Source organism: Vipera ursinii, assembly GCF_947247035.1.
Source record: "Vipera ursinii genome assembly, chromosome: 1".
Lineage (NCBI taxonomy): Eukaryota > Metazoa > Chordata > Lepidosauria > Squamata > Viperidae > Vipera > Vipera ursinii.
The window spans coordinates 115,744,895-115,762,383 of NC_139512.1; the positions used below are offsets into that span (position 1 = coordinate 115,744,895).

Consider the following 17,489-nt stretch of genomic DNA (forward strand, 5'->3'; position numbering starts at 1 on the left):
CACAAAGGGATCTGCAGCACCTTTCCTCATTTTTAAGGCATGCATTCCATGGGGTTCTGCAGATTTACTTTGTGTTTTCATTGCTACTAAAAGTGCTGTGGTTAAGAGCTAATTAGTTTGTTAGCTAATCAACTTATTCTTTTCAGGCTAACTAGAGGTATTTATTCACCCATGAACGATATTCAGATAGAAATCTATTTCCATCCTTTATACACCTCTTAAAACATTAGAGATTTTATTTTTTTCTTTTCACAACAAAAATATTAATATTAGTGTGACAGTATAAACATATTCAGAAGTTCTCCATCTGTGCAAATCAACAGATCCATTTCCAATGGGCATTTTGTGGGTCCAAGAGGGCTTGATGCAACTTCAGCTGAAGATTCTAGTTTAGGATGAAAGTGATTCATCTTGATTTTTATCAAGAATGAAGTGATTTAAGAATGAAGATTCATATTGAAAGAACCATCTGCAGACTTTAACAGATACACTTCTCAGTGGCAATAATTTGGAAAAAAAATCACAGGAAAGTGAGGTTTTTTTTACCTTTTGGGTTTCTATGGTAATAGGATTACCCAGTGCTTTTTTTGTAAAAAAAAAAAAAAAGTGCCAGAACTCACACGTGTCATACAACCCGCCTTGCCTACCCTACAAGGTTCCATCCAAAAAAGGTGCCGGAACTCCGTTCTGGGCATTCTATGACCAAAAAAAAGCCCTGGGATTACCACATACCAGGCACAATCACCAGTTTGACTTTCTTGAACTCTAGACCTTTATGGAACCCCCCTGTAGATTTGGATGAAGATAACAGGGATGGTAGACCTTTTAAGGCAGAGGTCCCCAACCCCCTGCCCCCTACTGGCCTGCTCTACAGGGGTGTGAATGCTTTGTTGCTTCTTGCCTATTGCTTATTAATGATTATGTAGCTATGTTTTCCAAAAGTGTACAAAAACTATGCTAATTTGGATATTGGAGCCTTTTGATTTGGAATGTAGTTCCAAGAGCCCACCTGTTTGCACTGTACACTTGGCCACTTCGCACCAGGGGAAAAATATGTCCGGCATTTGATTGGGGTGGTTCACAGTTTGGCCATCAAGCAGGAGTGCTTTCTTGCACCTGCCTGCACTGCTATTTGCCTGTGGAGCCTTCAGGGCAAAGAGATGCTTCCTCCCACCTGCAGCTTCTTGGATATTGGGCTTAATAGCTCCTGTCTTTGCCTTCGCAGTAGTTACTAGTGATACAGGAGGATCATTTCCCACTTGCTGCAAGTGATCCTGTTGGTGCTGCCACTTCACTCGGTTAAGGGTATAATCCTGCCTCCTTCCCCATATCCTCTGTGCCCCTGCAAAATACAGGCTATTTTGAAGGAAAAATCTGCTGCCTGCAGGCGGAGGAGAGCTCAGTCAGGAAGGGTCCGACCTCCCCGGTTTTTTTTTGGTCAAAAGTCCTCTCCAGCAGTTCTTCGGCCTCCTCCTCCGACTGAAAGCTCCCCCATCTCCCTCGGGGCTACGGCACAGGCAGCAACTATTAACGCAGCTGGGTCTGCTCTGCTGCTGCCCTGGGTCCCTCCTGGGACTTGCTGAGGGAGACGGCAGGTGTCTCCCCATTTTCTCTCTGCCTTCACCTCGGTTAGAGGTCATTAAAATACGAACTCTCCCAAATCCAGTTCAACACACATCTTTGAAGGGTGCGCACGCGATCACTCCCGGATATCAAGAACCCTCGGATTAATTTTTTTTTTAAAAAAAAAAAAAGGCGTGGATTTTATGCCGAATCATCTAACCGACAAAAGAGCTCCAAATCCAGTTGCTCAGGCTGGAGAAGGAGAGAAACGGCAGGCTTTCCCTGCTCTCCCGGGGGTTGGGGGTAATGAAAAGGGAGTCAACAAGGGCGAGGCAGGCAGGATCAGGCGAGAGGCTTAAGTCAGAATTGTAATTATATGCAGCTTTGTGGGCTTGGGAAAGGTAGGATCGCGCACCAAAGCAAGCAAAAGCAAGAAATTAGAATTAGCGCGGTAGAGGAAACGCAACGAATGCAGCTTCACCTAGAGCAGGGGTAGGCAACCTCGGCTCTTTTACGACTCATGGACTTCAAATCCCAGAATTCCTGAGCCAGCCAAGCTGGCTCAGGAATTCTGGGAGTTGAAGTCCATGAGTCATAAAAGAGCCGAGGTTGCCTACCCCTGACCTAGAGAGAGCCGAAAAAACAGCGCAACAAAAAAAAAAGCCGACCAGGGCCAGCCCCACAGAATTTTGATAGGTCGATTTTATTAAGATGGTAAAGCCGATTGGCCAGCCGCTAGCATCACTTTTAGGGAGCCTATCACGCTGCTCAGTTACCACGCTCCCCCCTCCAAACCTGAAGTTGTAACATGGTCTGATAGAATCAGAGGGGTGCGTTTACATCAGAGACGCAACATTCTGGACATCTCTGGACCGCTGCCGGGAGTTGGTTTTCTCTTTCTTTCCTTGCACCTGATGTTCTTCCTCGGTAGTGCAACTCACAACTCTGTGGTGTTTTGTTTTTTTGCAATGTTCTTATGTTTTTTTTATGAAATTTGCAAGATTGGGATGTCTTCATCCATCAAAATATCTCTGAACAATTATTTTTAGCATTTTATTTAAATGTCCTTAAAGGGTGAAGAAAGGTTTTCAGCTGGGAACAAGAATCCTCTGAATTTTTTTTCAACACATACAAAATACAGAGAGGGAAGGAGAAAACTCTTCACTAATTAGACGGCTATACATACATTCATCAAGGATATTCTTCCAACTCTAGCTGTCCGTATAAAGTGGCTTATGCAAGGCTACTGTGCAGTATCTGAGGAAAAATTGAGAACACTACAGTAGGTGTTGACCTCCCGTTATGTCTCGCTCCAAACACCCACAGCCATTCAGTTTGGGCAAGACTGAGTTGGAAATAAAATCTGGAGTTTGACTTGGCAGGCCTTTGATCAAAAGATGAATTTGGCATCATCAGCATAGTATTGTTACTGAACCCAGTTGGCAGATGACCTCACCCAGTGGAGTTTCATATAGATCAGAGGTGTTGAAACTTGGCCCTTTTATGACCTGTGGACTTCAACTCCCAGAATTCCTCAGCCAGGCATTTAAGTCCTTAAGTCATAAAAGGGTCAAGTTTGAAGACCCCCTGATATAGATGTTAAAAAAGCAGGAGAGATAGTAGGGCAACATAGCAACACTCCCAGAGAGGAGAGGCCTGGAGGCAGATCTCTCCCCAAAACCAACACCAACAGGAACCAGCCTGGAGAAGAGAACTAACATAAAACCATGCCCCCAATCCCCAACTGCCTGGAAGTGGTATCAAAAGCTGCTGAGACGCAAGGAGCACAAGGATGAAGGACCACCTCCGACTCAATTCCGCCACTCCATCAACAAACAATTGATAATCTATGACAATGTCCTCCTGAGGGTGCGAGCTTTGCCAGGAATTCACATGTACCTATCAAGGACAGGACATTCTTGAGACAGATTTAGTCATTTGGGAATTTTCACTTCAAGCACCAATTCTTGAAAGCTTTTTGCATCATCAATTCAAGTTTTATATTACTTGCTGTTTTAATTTTATATACAAATAATTTTATCTAATAGTATTAATTTGTCTTGTTTCTGATTTTTCTAAACCCATGTTTGCCCAAACTATACTTTGATAGATCTTGTTGCCACCAGCTGGTTTTTGCAGCAAATTAAAATTTATACAATATTTTCTCTTTGGTTTCCTGGTTTAAAGTTTGTTATGAATATTAAGTTGCAAGAAACAAATGCAAACAATGTAATAGCTCAAAGAATTCAATTTATTCACTCCATGTCATGATAGAATAAGGCAATAAGTCATAAATATTAAGTATAAGACCAAAGTTAGGAAATTACCATTAGATAAGTAGCATGGGCCTAAGCTATTTGGAAACTATTAAGAAAACCCAAGGGTCACCAACATCCCCCCTCCCCCCAGATCCCTCTGGATGCTTCTGACTGAAGATCTCACTAATCAAAGTGATGCCAGCACTGCTGGGAACTGCAATTCAACATCTAGACCAATGTGCTCCCTGAAGCACTATTGTATTTAAACTATACGAGAGTAAAGTTGTGACTTAAGTCATCTAAATCCCTCTTCATTTAGCCTTTTGGCTAATCAAATTTATCAGTCACTATGAAATAAGGAAGCAAATACTTTGGTGTATAGAATAAGCAGTTTGTCAACTAAGGGTGGCATATGGTTCCATGTTTGAGATATCTGTAGTCACTCAAGATTGGGCTGATGAAATTTTGAAGCAAAACTCCACTTCCTTGGGAGCAAAGTGAAAAACAATAAGCCCAATAAATTAAAACACCAATGCCTCCTATTCTTAAAAACCCATCAAAACCTATCCTGCAATAAAACTCTTGTTGCCCTTATAGGTGATATTTATCCAAATTGAAAAGTTGCCAATCACTGGTGTAGACTGGTATTTAGATAATGCTTTGACCAGAATAACCTGTAAAAGTCCTTCTACAATCCCCATGTCAGGAACACAATTTACACTGACTTATTTTCCAGATTCCAGACTGTCAGAGCTTGTTTCTGGTTTTTCCTGTGGATGCATTTCAGAGTGAGGCATCCTTACTGGTAACTTTGGGTCTTCAGAACAAAACAGCAGAGTTGGGAAGGACCTTTGAGGTCATCTAGTCCAATCACCTGCTCGGGCAGGAAACCCTACACCATTTCAGACAAATGGCTGTCCAATCTTTTGAATGTTCCACCAAATTTTAATCCAAAAAGCTTTTATATTTCTACAAGTCCACCAGATATGAAAATAAGTAGCATCCAAACTGCCACATCTCCAACATTTGGGCTGTAAATTAGGATACATACAAGACAACTTTTTAGGATCCAAACGCCATCTATAAAACATTTTATAAAAAATTTCTCTTAAATTTTGGGCCTGGGTAAATTTTACATTTCTAACCCAAATTACCTCCCGTATATCCAATGGGATCGGTTCTTGAATATTTTGAGCCCACTTTACCATACAATCTTTAACTAATTCCATTTCCAAATCCCAATTCTATTAAAGCGTTGTAAATTCTCTTTATATGCGCTCGATTTTGATCTTTGATCTGCTTTGGAGAATATCTTGACTCCCTCTTCTTTGTGGCAGCCCCTGAGATATTCATGCACCTAATTATGGCATCAACATGTCCTGGCATTTTCTTTTTTTTCTTGGTCCATAGCCTTCATCTTAGCCCCAGCCCACAAGTAGGACAGGTTGAAGTTGCCATTAGCTGTATTTCCTCACTTAAATAAGTGCCATCAAAGTGGAGCTTCAACATTGTGAATCTAAGACTGTTACCTTGAAGAGAAGGCAAGCAACTGACTGTGATGCAAGAGCGGCAAGAGATGGCAATTCTATTTTCTGCCAATTCAAGGATAGATGGATAATGCCCTGATTCAGCAGTGAGGAAAATACCTTTCTAATATCTTCTATAACCACCAAACCATTGTTATGTCAAAATAACAGTAAAAAAGGACAGCCCTTATATCACCACAGTAATGACTGGATGATACTAGAAAATATACTGGAAAAGTCTGTAACTGGGATCTCGTTTTAGTTCCACTCTTCTTCTCTCCCAAATAAAATAAATCAACGCTTGCATAAAAGAAGAAGAAGTAGAAATAGCTAGGAAATAAGAGACACAACTACAAAAGAATTTATGCTATTGGGAGCTCTCAAATGCAATGGACAATGCTAAACCTTGAGGCATTTCTTGGAGAATTTAATGTAGAGTGGCAGCTATGTTCAGCCTGCATATTTGAAAATAAATGTATCTGTCACAAACTCTTATAAATCCAAAGAAAGCCGAACCCTGGCAGATAATTTTCCCGCAAGCAATTTCATTTTTTTTTTGAGAAGTGGATTGAACTTTAACAGCATAATATTAATTAGTATCCATTTCCTCCTCTAGCTCATTCTGAAGTGCATCCACACGTGAACTATCCTGACTTGTATAAGGAGGAAATGTAGAATCAAACCAAGGTTTAAATTTGGACTGCATTTTAAAAATGATTGAGCAAATTAAATAGCCCCATTCAATTATGCTACACTCTTTGTTGCCCATTTTATAAGCAAATCCAGAAGCGTGCATAGCAACAAGTCGCCCATTTTTGTCAAACACCGGTGAACCTGATGAGCCATCCAAAAAACAAGTATTGTAAGTGACAAGATTCGGATTGTTTTTTTCTTTCTCAAAACCTTTTGGATTATACGCATGGATGCATCTTTTATCCGAGTTGTAACCACACACGTAGTTGCTGCATTGAATTTTCTGCCCTTTCTGCCATTGTTCGCTATATTGATTGCCACGCTCAAATACGCTGACAACAAGACAAACATCCATAGACTTGATTCCTCCCTTTGGGTGACCCGTGATAAAAATGGGACCGTTTGGTGGTGGTGGGTAATGAAATTGCAACAGTCCTGGTGGAGGATGATTTTCACTTTCACTTTCTTCCAATTTCAGGACAGCAAAATCAAGATCCTCATCCGATATTTGAAACCAGTTTTCCAATGAGAACCACTTTTCTGTAGGATAGTCTTCTTTATAAGAGAAAGTTACACGGGCTAACTGCTTAATTCTATCTCCCCATTCCTTTGCTTCAGTTCCTTCTCCAACTATCTTCTTTACTACATGGTGACATGTTAATATATATCTACCGTGGAGAACAAAGCAAGTTCCAGCCCCTTGAAGGCATCCTAAGATATTCTTCCATTCTATATATCCAACTGAATTCATACGGGTACAAAGTGTCTCCACCAACTTAGCTGAGAGTGAGTCATTTACCTCCTTTCCAAAGCTTTTTTTATAAACTTCAAAGTCCTTGTTTTTATGACTCAAAAATTTGTAAATGTTTTCTCCTTCTTCCTTCAGCTTAGGATACACATGCAGGAGCCGGCATTCAAAGTACTGCTGGTGTAGTAGTTTAGAAGTACTGAGCTGTCCCTGCTCACAGTCTGGCTGTGGCTGTTGTGTTTTAGAAGCACTGAGTTGTCCCTGCTCACAGTCCGGCTGTGGCATTTCAGGGGTACTCAGCTGCCCCTCCCCAGCCAAGTCTAAATCATTCTGTTTCTTGTTTAGATCACTACTGTATCTGGCACCTTTTTTAGGCTGCACGTTAATTTCATAAACTTCATCTGGTTGATTTGATAAGGTTTCAACTAAGTCACAGTTTCCTCTGATTGTTCCTTTTTGTTCCAGTGTCCAATCCTCTTCTTTCAGAAATGGCAGAAAGCGGCCATCATTGCACAGGGCATCTTTTATCGATTCTCCTTTAGGGGCAAAGATACAAAATGTGCAATATTTGTTAATTAGCCTGCCATTTTTTATTATCGTACGGCTTTGTTTTCCACGGTTTCTACAACCTGTTCCACGGACATAGAACAATATACATTCTCTCCTATTGTCATATTGGCGATACCATACTTCATCAGTTTGCTTGTAGGACTTCATTTCAAATTCTGAGTCATCAGATAGGTACTTTAGAGGCATTCCCAGATTGATGAAGGAATCCCAAGTCTTTTTCTTCTCTATTAAGTGGAATTCTTTTTTCTTGTTTCTGTCCATCCAGGTACGAACACGTTGATTAGACCTGAGGGCACTAAGCAGACAGTCGGTAAGCCTGCCTCTCACTACATACTTCCCTCCATCTTCACCGAATGTCACCTTGAATTCTCGTTCTTCTTCACTTGCAGACTTGCGACTTGTTGCAACTTTTTCAGGACAATTATATTCATTGCTACTTAGTGGCTCTTGTTTGATCTAATAAAAGGCAACAATTAAATATGCATTTGCATTGTTATTTTGTTTTTCGTTAAAACACCAATAACCTATGTAAAGTAGATGTGAAACAATATTTGGTATGGAATATTTTCATAGGTGCTTTTAACCCAATTCAGGCATTTTCTGAACTGAATGTAATTAAGCTACCTAAGAAAGAAAGAAAATAACTAAGGCCGTGAGCACAAATCTTGGCTCAACATGTCAACAGTAGCAGATACTTTTTCCTCTTGAACACAATAACCTGAAGGTCAATTGTCTACATATTCAAACTGAAGGGGCTTATAATCTTCCCTTAACCAGGCACACTGCAGACCTGGGATTCTCAATCATGGATTAATTTAAAACATGTTCTGCTCTCCAGGTGCATGTGATTCCATAATGTACTAAGGAGAGGCACGGAGACTGTGGGGAAATTCCACCATGATATCCCAAAAGGAAAAGAATTAAAGGAAAGTTAGCTTGATTCATCAGTCCCAGTAATAGCAGAGTCAACTAACACTTTCAAAAACCAAGCACTGAGGATCCAATCAGGAGAATTGGCCTCTCTTATGTGGCATTTAAAAACAGGAAAAGGACAGACTCCATGTTTGTCTTTCAGGGTTTCTGTTTCTTCCTCTGGAGCAGGTGAAAGCCAAGTTAGCAGAGAGCCCTTAGCCATCAGCAGTGCAATTGCACATTCCGTTCTGAATTTGAATTTGGATAGAATGCTAGGATCAGTGGTTTCTTGTGGGATGGACCAAGATTTTCAAACTCTATTTTACAGAGAACTTAAGGGCCAAAATCAATAGAATCAAACTCAACCAATTTTCTATTACTAGAGTATGATTTGAACCAAGGTCTAGAGCAGGGGTAAGCAAGCTCGGCTCTGTTGACTCAGGAATTCTGGGAGTTGAAGTCCATGAGTCATAAAAGAGCTGAGGTTGCCTTCCCCTGCTCTAGAGCCTGCTCAGCTAGAGACAAGACTTAAGAGGCTGTGTCTGTTTAGCCCCTCCCCAGGTTGGGGAAGTTTTCACTGTCCGGCTGGGATAGGGTACTACTTCCCTATTTGAGTCTGGGGTACAACTTGGGGAGCCTCCTGGACTGGCAGCGAGTGCTGAAAGAGCAGGTAGCAGCTGCGGCAGGAGTGCCCTTGCACAGCCTCATCTTGCAGACCAATCACGTTCATTCCTTGCTCAACCGGAGGCCTTGCAATGGTTACTCATGCCCTCGTAATTGGACTTTGCAATGTATTCTACCTGGGGCTGCCCTTGAGCACAATGTGGAAGCTACAGCTGATTCCAACTGCAGCAGTGCAAGCAATAATGTATGCTTTTCACTATGCCCGTGTGTCACCACTGCTAGGTGAGCTGCGTTGGCTGCCAGTTGTGCATTTCAAGTGCCAATTGTCCTCAGGGCCTTGTCGCCTAAGGAAATGCCTCTCTCCGTTCTTTTCTGCCCACCCCGTAGTTAAGCAAAATAACTAGGTCCTCTCTCTTAAGTACAGTCATGGCCGAAATTGTTGGCACCCCAGAAATTTTTCCAGAAAATCAAGTATTTGTCACAGAAAAGTATTGCAGGAAAACATGTTTTGCTATACACAGGTTTATTCCCTTTGTGTGTATTGGAACACAACAAAAAAGGGAGGAAAAAAAGCAAATTGGAGATAATGTCAAACAAAACTCCAAAAATGGGCTGGACAAAATTATTGGCACCCTTTCAAAATTGTGGATAAACAAGATTGTTTCAAGCATGTGATGCTCCTTTAAACTCACCTGGGGCAAGTAACAGGTGTGGGCAATATAAAAATCACACCTGAAAGCAGATAAAAAGGAGAGAAGTTCACTTAGTCTTTGCATTGTGTGTCTGTGTGTGCCACACTAAGCATGGACAACAGAAAGAGGAGAAGAGAACTGTCTGAGGACTTGAGAACCAAAATTGTGGACAAATATCAACAATCTCAAGGTTACAAGTCCATCTCCAGAGATCTAGATTTGCCTTTGTCCACAGTGCGCAACATTATCAAGAAGTTTGCAACCCATGGCACTGTAGCGAATCTCCCTGGTCGTGGACGGAAGAGAAAAATTGATGAAAGGTTTGCAACGCAGGATAGTCCGGATGGTGGATAAGCAGCCCCAAACAAGTTCCAAAGGAATGCAAGCTGTCCTGCAGGCTCAGGGATCATCAGTGTCAGCGCGAACTATCCGTCGACATTTAAATGAAATGAAACGCTATGGCAGGAGACCCAGGAGGACCCCACTGCTGACACAGAGACATAAAAAAGCAAGATTACAGTTTGCCAAAATGTACTTGAGTAAGCCAAAATCCTTCTGGGAAAACGTCTTGTGGATAGATGACCAAGACAGAGCTTTTTGGTAAAGCACATCATTCTACTGTTTACCGAAAATGAAATGAGGCCTACAAAGAAAAGAACACAGTACCTACAGTGAAATATGGTGGAGGTTCAATGATGTTTTGGAGTTGTTTTGCTGCCTCTGGCACTGGGTGCCTTGAATGTGTGCAAGGCATCATGAAATCTGAGGATTACCAAAGGATTTTGGGTCGCACTGTAGAGCCCAGTGTCAGAAAGCTGGGTTTGCATCCGAGATCTTGGGTCTTCCAGCAGGACAATGACCCCAAACATACATCAAAAAGCAACCAGAAATGGATGGCAAGAAAGTGCTGGAGTTCTAAAGTGGCCAGCAATGAGTCCAGATCTGAATCCCATTGAACACCTGTGGAGAGATCTTAAAATTGCTGTTGGGAAAAGGCGCCCTTCCAATAAGAGAGACCTGGAGCAGTTTGCAAAGGAAGAGTGGTCCAAAATTCCGGGTGAGAGGTGTAAGAAGCTTATTGATGCTTATAGGAAGCAACTGATTTCAGTTATTTTTTCCAAAGGGTGTGCAAACAAATATTAAGTTAAGGGTGCCAATAATTTTGTCCAGCCCATTTTTGGAGTTTTGTTTGACATTATGTCCAATTATGTCCTACAGCACCTTATAGAACTAACACCAAAAAATGATGTTCTTATCATCATGGGGGATTGGAATGCTAAAGTAGGAAGCCAAAAGATAACCGGAATAACAGGCAAGTTTGGCCTTGGAGTGCAAAATGAAGCAGGGCACAGGCTGATAGAATTCTGTCAAGAGAATATGATGGTCATAGCAAACACTCTTTTCCAACAACCTAAGAGACGGCTCTACACATGGACATCACCAGATCGTCAACACAGAAATCAAATTGACTATATGCTCTGCAGCCAAAGATGGAGAAGCTCTATACAGTGAGTAAAAACAAGACCAGGAGCTGACTGTGGCTCAGACCATGAGCTTCTCATTGCAAAGTTTAGGCTTAAAATGAAGAAAGTAGGAAAAAGCACTAGGCCACTCAGGTATGAATTAAATCATAACCCTGTTGAATATACAGTAGAAGTGACAAATAGATTTAAGGAATTAGATCTGATAGACAGAGTGCCTGAAGAACTATGGACAGAGGTTCGCAACATTATAGAACAGGTAGCAACCAAAACCATCCCAAAGAAAAAGAAATGCAAGAAAGCAAAATGGCTGTCTGAGGAAGCTTTGCAAATAGCAGAGGAAAGGAGGGAAGCGAAAGGCAATGGAGAAAAAGAAAGATACGCCCAATTGAATGCAGAATTCCAGAGAATAGGTAGAAGAGATAAGAATGTCTTCTTAAATGAACAGTGCAAAGAAATAGAAGAAAACAATAGAATAGGGAGGATCAGAGATCTTTTCAAGAAATTTGGAGAGATGAAGGGAACATTTAATGCAAAAATGGGCATGACAAAGGACCAAAATGGCAGGGACCTAACAGAGGCAGAAGAGATTAAGAAGAGGTGGCAAAATTACACAGAGGAACTATACAAGAATGAGCTTAACGTCCCTGATAATCACAATGAGGTGGTCACTGACCTCGAGCCAGACATCCTAGAATGTGAAGTGAAGTGGGCCTTAGAAAAGCTGAGCAACAACAAAGCTAGTGGAGGTGACAGTATTCCAGCTGAGCTATTCAAAATCTTAAAAGACAATGCAGTAAAAGTGCTACACTCAATTTGCCAGCAAATTTGGAAAACTCAACAGTGACCACAGGATTGGAAAAGATCAGTTTACATTCCAATTCCAAAGAAAGGCAGTGCCAAAGAATGTTCAAACTATCACACCATTGCACTCATTTCTCATGCTAGTAAAGTCATGCTTAAAATCCTACAAGCTAGACTTCAGCAGTATGTGGATCGAGAACTACCAGAAGTACAGGCAGGATTTCGAAGAGGCAGAGGAACTAGAGATCAAATTGCCAATATACGCTGGATCATGGAGAAGCTAGGGAGTTCCAGAAAAACATCTACTTCTGCTTCATTGACTATGCTACAGCCTTTGATTGTGTGGATCATAACAAACTGTGGCAAGTTCTTAAAGAGATGGGTGTACCAGACCATCTTATTTGTCTCTTGATAAACCTATATGTGGGCCAAGAAGCAACAGTGAGAACTGGACACGGAACCACTGATTGGTTCAAAATTGGGAAAGGAGTCCGGCAAGGCTGTATACTGTCGCCCTGCCTATTTAACTTATATGCAGAGCACATCATGAGAAAGGCAGGGCTAGATGAATCAAAAGTTGGAATTAAGATTGCCGGGAGAAATATCAACAACCTAAGATATGCAGATGATACCACTCTAATGGCAGAAAGTGAAGAAGAGCTAAAGAGCCTCTTGTTGCGGGTGAAGAAGGAGAGTGCAAAACTTGGGTTGAAACTTAACATTAAGAAAACCAAGATCATGGCACCCGGCCCTCTCAATTCCTGGCAAACAGATGGGGAAGAAATGGAGGTAGTGACAGATTTTATTTTCCTGGGCTCCAAGATCACTGCAGATGGGGACTGTAGCCAAGAAATTAAAAGACGCTTGCTCCTTGGGAGGAAAGCCATGGCAAATCTAGACAGCACACTAAAAAGCAGAAACATCAGCCTGTCAACAAAAGTGCGTATAGTCAAGGCTATGGTCTTCCCAGTTGCAATGTATGGCAGTGAAAGTTGGACCATAAGAAAGGCTGAGCGCCAAAGAATTGTGGCCTTTGAACTATGGTGCTGGAGAATACTCCTGCGAGTCCCTTGGACTGCAAGGCGATCAAACCGGTCAGTCCTAGAGGAGATCAACCCTGACTGCTCTTTAGAAGGCCAGATCCTGAAGCTGAAACTCAAATACTTTGGCCACCTAATGAGAAGGAAGGACTCACTGGAGAAGAGCCTAATGCTGGGAAAGATTGAGGGCAAAAGAAGAAGGGGACGACAGAGAATGAGGTGGCTGGATGGAGTCACTGAAGCAGTAGGCGTGAGCTTAAATGGACTCCAGAAGATGGTAGAGGACAGGAAGGCCTGGAGGAACGTTGTCCATAGGGTCGCGATGGGTTGGACACGACTTCGTAGCTAACAACAACAAAATGTCCAATTCGCTTTTTTTCCTCCCTTTTTTGTTGTGTTCCAATACACACAAAGGGAATAAACCTGTGTATAGCAAAACATGTGTTCCTGCAATACTTTTCTGTGAGAAATACTTGATTTTCTGGAAAAATTTCTGGGGTGCCAACAATTTCGGCCATGACTGTATTATCATCTTGTAAAACCAAGGAAGTGGGCCTCCTGAAACAGTCCCCACTGTCTGAAATAGCATCCCATCAGCAATAAGGGCAGCATCTACTATGCTGGGATTCAGGAAAGGCCTTAATATGTCTCTGAGGTCCCTGTTGTGATCTCCTGTTTTAGTCTGGCCGAATCATTTTAAGTTTTTTGCTGTTCTTGGATTGAGTGGCTAATAATAATAGAGGCAGTCCTCAACTTACAACCATTTGTTTACAATAGAACTGAAAAAAGCGGCTTATGAGCATTCTTCAATTACACGAGTTGCACCATCCCCACAGTCACATGATCAAAATTCAGGCACTGGGCAACTGGCATGTATTTATGATGGCCGCACTGTCCCAGGATCATGTGATCATGTCCCAGGATCATTTGTACCCATTGACAAGCAAAGATAATTGGGGAAGTCAAATTCACTTAACAGTTACACAATTCACTCCACGACTGTGGCAAAAAAAGATCATAAAATGAGGCATAACTCACTTTAACTGCCTCACTTAGCAATGGAAATTTTGAGCTCAGTTGTGATTGTGGTTCAAGAACTGCCTGTAATGGCTGCCATACTAAAAATACCTTTGACTGCACTTAAGAGGATCCACACATTGACAAAACCTCTGCCACTTACCAAAGGCAAGGCTGCTTGGATCCACACATTCAGTGTGTGCCCATACTTTACAACATCCTTGGTTCTCTCAGAAATTGATGTGTATGAAGGCCAACCCTAGTTAAAAGAACTGGCGGCTGTGATCTCACAGTTGTCTACATAATAGGAATGATAAATGTTAACAGGTCCCACAGCCTGAAAATGTTTAAGCCACAGGATTGGAGGCAAGGAGAGTGTAAGGAAATGCATGTCATGACATGCCCATGGAAAGCATGACTCACCACACACAGACCATGAGAACAGGAACCAACTCAGAACAAGCAAGAACTCTACCTTTGCATTTTCATCACTGCTTACAACAGCGGAAGCATCTTTCGGCAATTCCATCCTTACTGCTGGTAAAATGAGGGGGAGAAAAAAAAGAGATGATGACCTAAACAAGAGGATTATACTCAATTTGTCCTGCTATTTTGACTTTTTTTTTACCCACTCCATTATTTATTTTCAGCATTTTTGCTGCTTTAGGCACATAAGCTTTTCGTTTATTCTCCCCGTTTATTGAATAAACCAAAACGCCACACTAAATCATGATCAAGATCACTAGCTTATGGCTGCGTGTGCTGGGTCAACCAGCTATAGTTTCTCCCGCCCGCCGACTGCTGTGAGATTAAATTCGCAGGCGGGACGACAGCTATAAAACTTGTCGGCAGAGAGAGTACTGTAATAAAGGAAATCACGATCGTTCGTCGTTTCGCGTTCACACGTTCATTCAAGAATTCTGTACCTTTAAAAGGACCTATCAGCCGAGGTTTGGAAACAAAAGTCGACAACGGGAGGTCTCTATCACACCTTCCACAACGCCAAAAAGGGGGAAATGACTACGATTTCTTGCGTCAGCTTTTCTAGAAAAAGCGAAGAGGGAGGGGACAAAGCGATTTTGTCCTCTTTTCCGGGGCGGTGGTTTGGGCCCTGGGCAACAACTGACTCATTTCGGCAAAAGTGATTTTCCCGCCCTTTTCCTTTTAGATAGCAGGAAGTGGAAAGCAGCCGCTAGCCGGGAAATGAAAGCGAAACTGGATCGACTTCTGAAATTCCTGGGCTTTCATTATGGCCTCTTGGAGCGCTCTGAGTCAAACAGTTACCGGAAGGCACAGAAGTGGGGGAAGAGTCGCCGAAGCCGGCGGGAGACTGCATCGGGATCGTTCCCCTCCTACTGGAAAGCTGGAAAGGCCTGGCGGGGGCTGGATGATTCAGAGCCTTGCTCGTTTCGGCTTCCGAATTTCAGTCCTGCTTGCATTCCAGCCCTTATCTGAAAAATAGGGACGGGGGGGGGAGGAGGAAACAAATCAGCGAACACCATTCTAGAGGCAAACAAAGTCATTACTAAAAGCCAACATGGGCTTGTCAAAAACAGATCATGCCAAACAAATCTTATTGCATTCTTTGACCGGGTGACAAAATTAGTGGACCAGAGGAATTCTTTGGATATGATTTACTTGGACTTCAGTAAGATATTTAATAAAGTAGATCACAACCTTCTCCTTGATAAGATAGAAAAATGTGGGTTAGACAGCATCACGTGGAGTCAGCGTGTGGTCCTCAATGGAACTGCATCTACATGGAGGGAAGTGTGTAGTGGGGTGCCCCAGGGCTCTGTTCTGGGCCCAGTGCTCTTCAACATCTTCATCAATGATTTGGACGAGGGGAGAGATGGGGAACTCATCAAATTTGCAGACGACACCAAGCTGGCAGGAATAGCCAACATTCCAGAAGACAGGCTTAAGATACAGGAGGACCTGGACAGACTTGAACACGGCGCTATCTAACAAGATGAAATTCAATGGTGAAAAAAGTAAGGTTCTACACTTAGGCAAGAAAAAACAAGTGCATAGGTATAGGTGTGGAGTCCTAGTGGACAATCACTTAAATATGAGCCCGCAGTGTGCTGCAGCTGCCAGAAAAGCCAACAACACAGTGCTGGACTGCATTAACAGAGGATAGAATCAAGATCACAAGAAGTATTAATACCACTTTACAATGCCTTGGTAAGGCCAAACTTGGAATACTCCATCCAGTTTTGGTCACCACAATGTAAAAAAGATGTTGAGACTAGAAAGAATGCAGAGAAGAGCAACAAAGATGATTAGGGGACTGGAGGCTAAAACATATTAGGAACAGTTGCTGGAATTGGGTATGTCTAGTTTAATGAAGAGAAGGATGAGGGGTAACATGATAGCAGTGTTCCAATATTTCAGGGGTTGCCACAAAGAGGGAGTCAAGCTTTTCTCCAAAGCACCTGAAGGCAGGACAAAAAGCAATGAGTGGAACAACCTTCCTCCAGAAGCTGTGAATTCTCCAACACTGGAGGGTTGTTTTTTTTGTATGAATTTTATTAGTTTTTGTGGGGTTAGTAATGAGATGGGATCGGGATTGGGGTTGGGATTTGGCTTAGGGTTAGGGTTGGGGTTGGGGTTTTTCCAAATAACATTCTCAATATTTAGCAAACAGCATAATATCTGGGTTCATGTGTTTAACAAGAAATAATAAATAGATAATTATCATAAACAATATGTTAATTAATCACTCTATAGTCTTCTTTCTAATATATATTCAAAGTTACATACCACATTCCTTTCTCTCTAACTCATGTTTCTAGCCATTGATATAAATTATCCCATGTACTAAAATACACTAAATCTTGTTTCTCTTTTATCTTTAAAGTCAATCTCCATTTCTACACACTCTATAGTTTTCTTAATTAATACTTCTTCATTTGGTAAATTTTCATTTTTCCAATGTTGGGCAAATACAATTCTTGCTGCAGTTAATAAGTGTAGAATTAAATATATACAACCTAATTTGCTCCTATTATTCCTAACAAAAATAATTCTGGCTTAAAATCTATTTGTTTTTAGTCATTTTCTCCAACCATAGATGTATTTTACGCCAAATCTTTTTGCTTTGGGGCATGTCCACCAGATATGATAGTAAGTACCTGGTCTTTATTTGCATTTCCAACACTTGTTTGAAGTATTTTTAAACATTTTTGCTAATCTCACTGGTGTCGTACGCCATCCGTAAAACATTTTCTATAAGTTTTCTTTATATGCCACTGCTTTAGTTAATTTAACATTTCTTTCCCATAACTCTTGCCAGTCTTCTAATTCTATATCATATCCAAAGTTCTTTGTCCAAATTATCATCGTTTCTTTAACTTGTTCTTCTTCCAAGTTTAACAGAAATTTATAGTGTTTCCTGGCTCGGGAATTCTGGAAGTCCACGAGTCATAAAAGAGCCAAGGTTGCCTATAGGAAAGGTTGCCTATAGAAACCCCTATAGGTTTTCTTGCCTGAGCAGGGTGTTGGACTAGAAGACCTCCAAGGCCCCTTCCAACTCTGTTATTCTATTCCAAATCCAGA

General features: G+C 41.7%; 1 protein-coding gene across 2 annotated transcripts; it reads right to left on the reverse strand.

Moving 5' to 3' along the window:
* Positions 1 to 3,808: 3,808 nt before the first annotated feature.
* Positions 3,809 to 14,928, reverse strand: FAM111A (FAM111 trypsin like peptidase A). Of its 2 annotated transcripts, none has more exons than XM_083349611.1 (3): positions 14,855 to 14,928; positions 14,404 to 14,462; positions 3,809 to 7,814 (listed from the first exon to the last, which is right to left on the reverse strand). In XM_083349611.1, the coding sequence occupies exons 2-3, from the start codon at positions 14,455 to 14,457 to the stop codon at positions 5,937 to 5,939; spliced, it is 1,932 nt and encodes a 643-aa protein (XP_083205737.1). In that variant the 5' UTR covers positions 14,458 to 14,462; positions 14,855 to 14,928; the 3' UTR covers positions 3,809 to 5,936. The 2 variants fall into 2 exon arrangements, with proteins under 2 accessions (XP_083205737.1, XP_083205736.1); XM_083349610.1 differs by having other exon boundaries at positions 14,404 to 14,465; positions 14,855 to 14,918.
* Between the last annotated feature and the right edge of the window lie 2,561 nt (positions 14,929 to 17,489).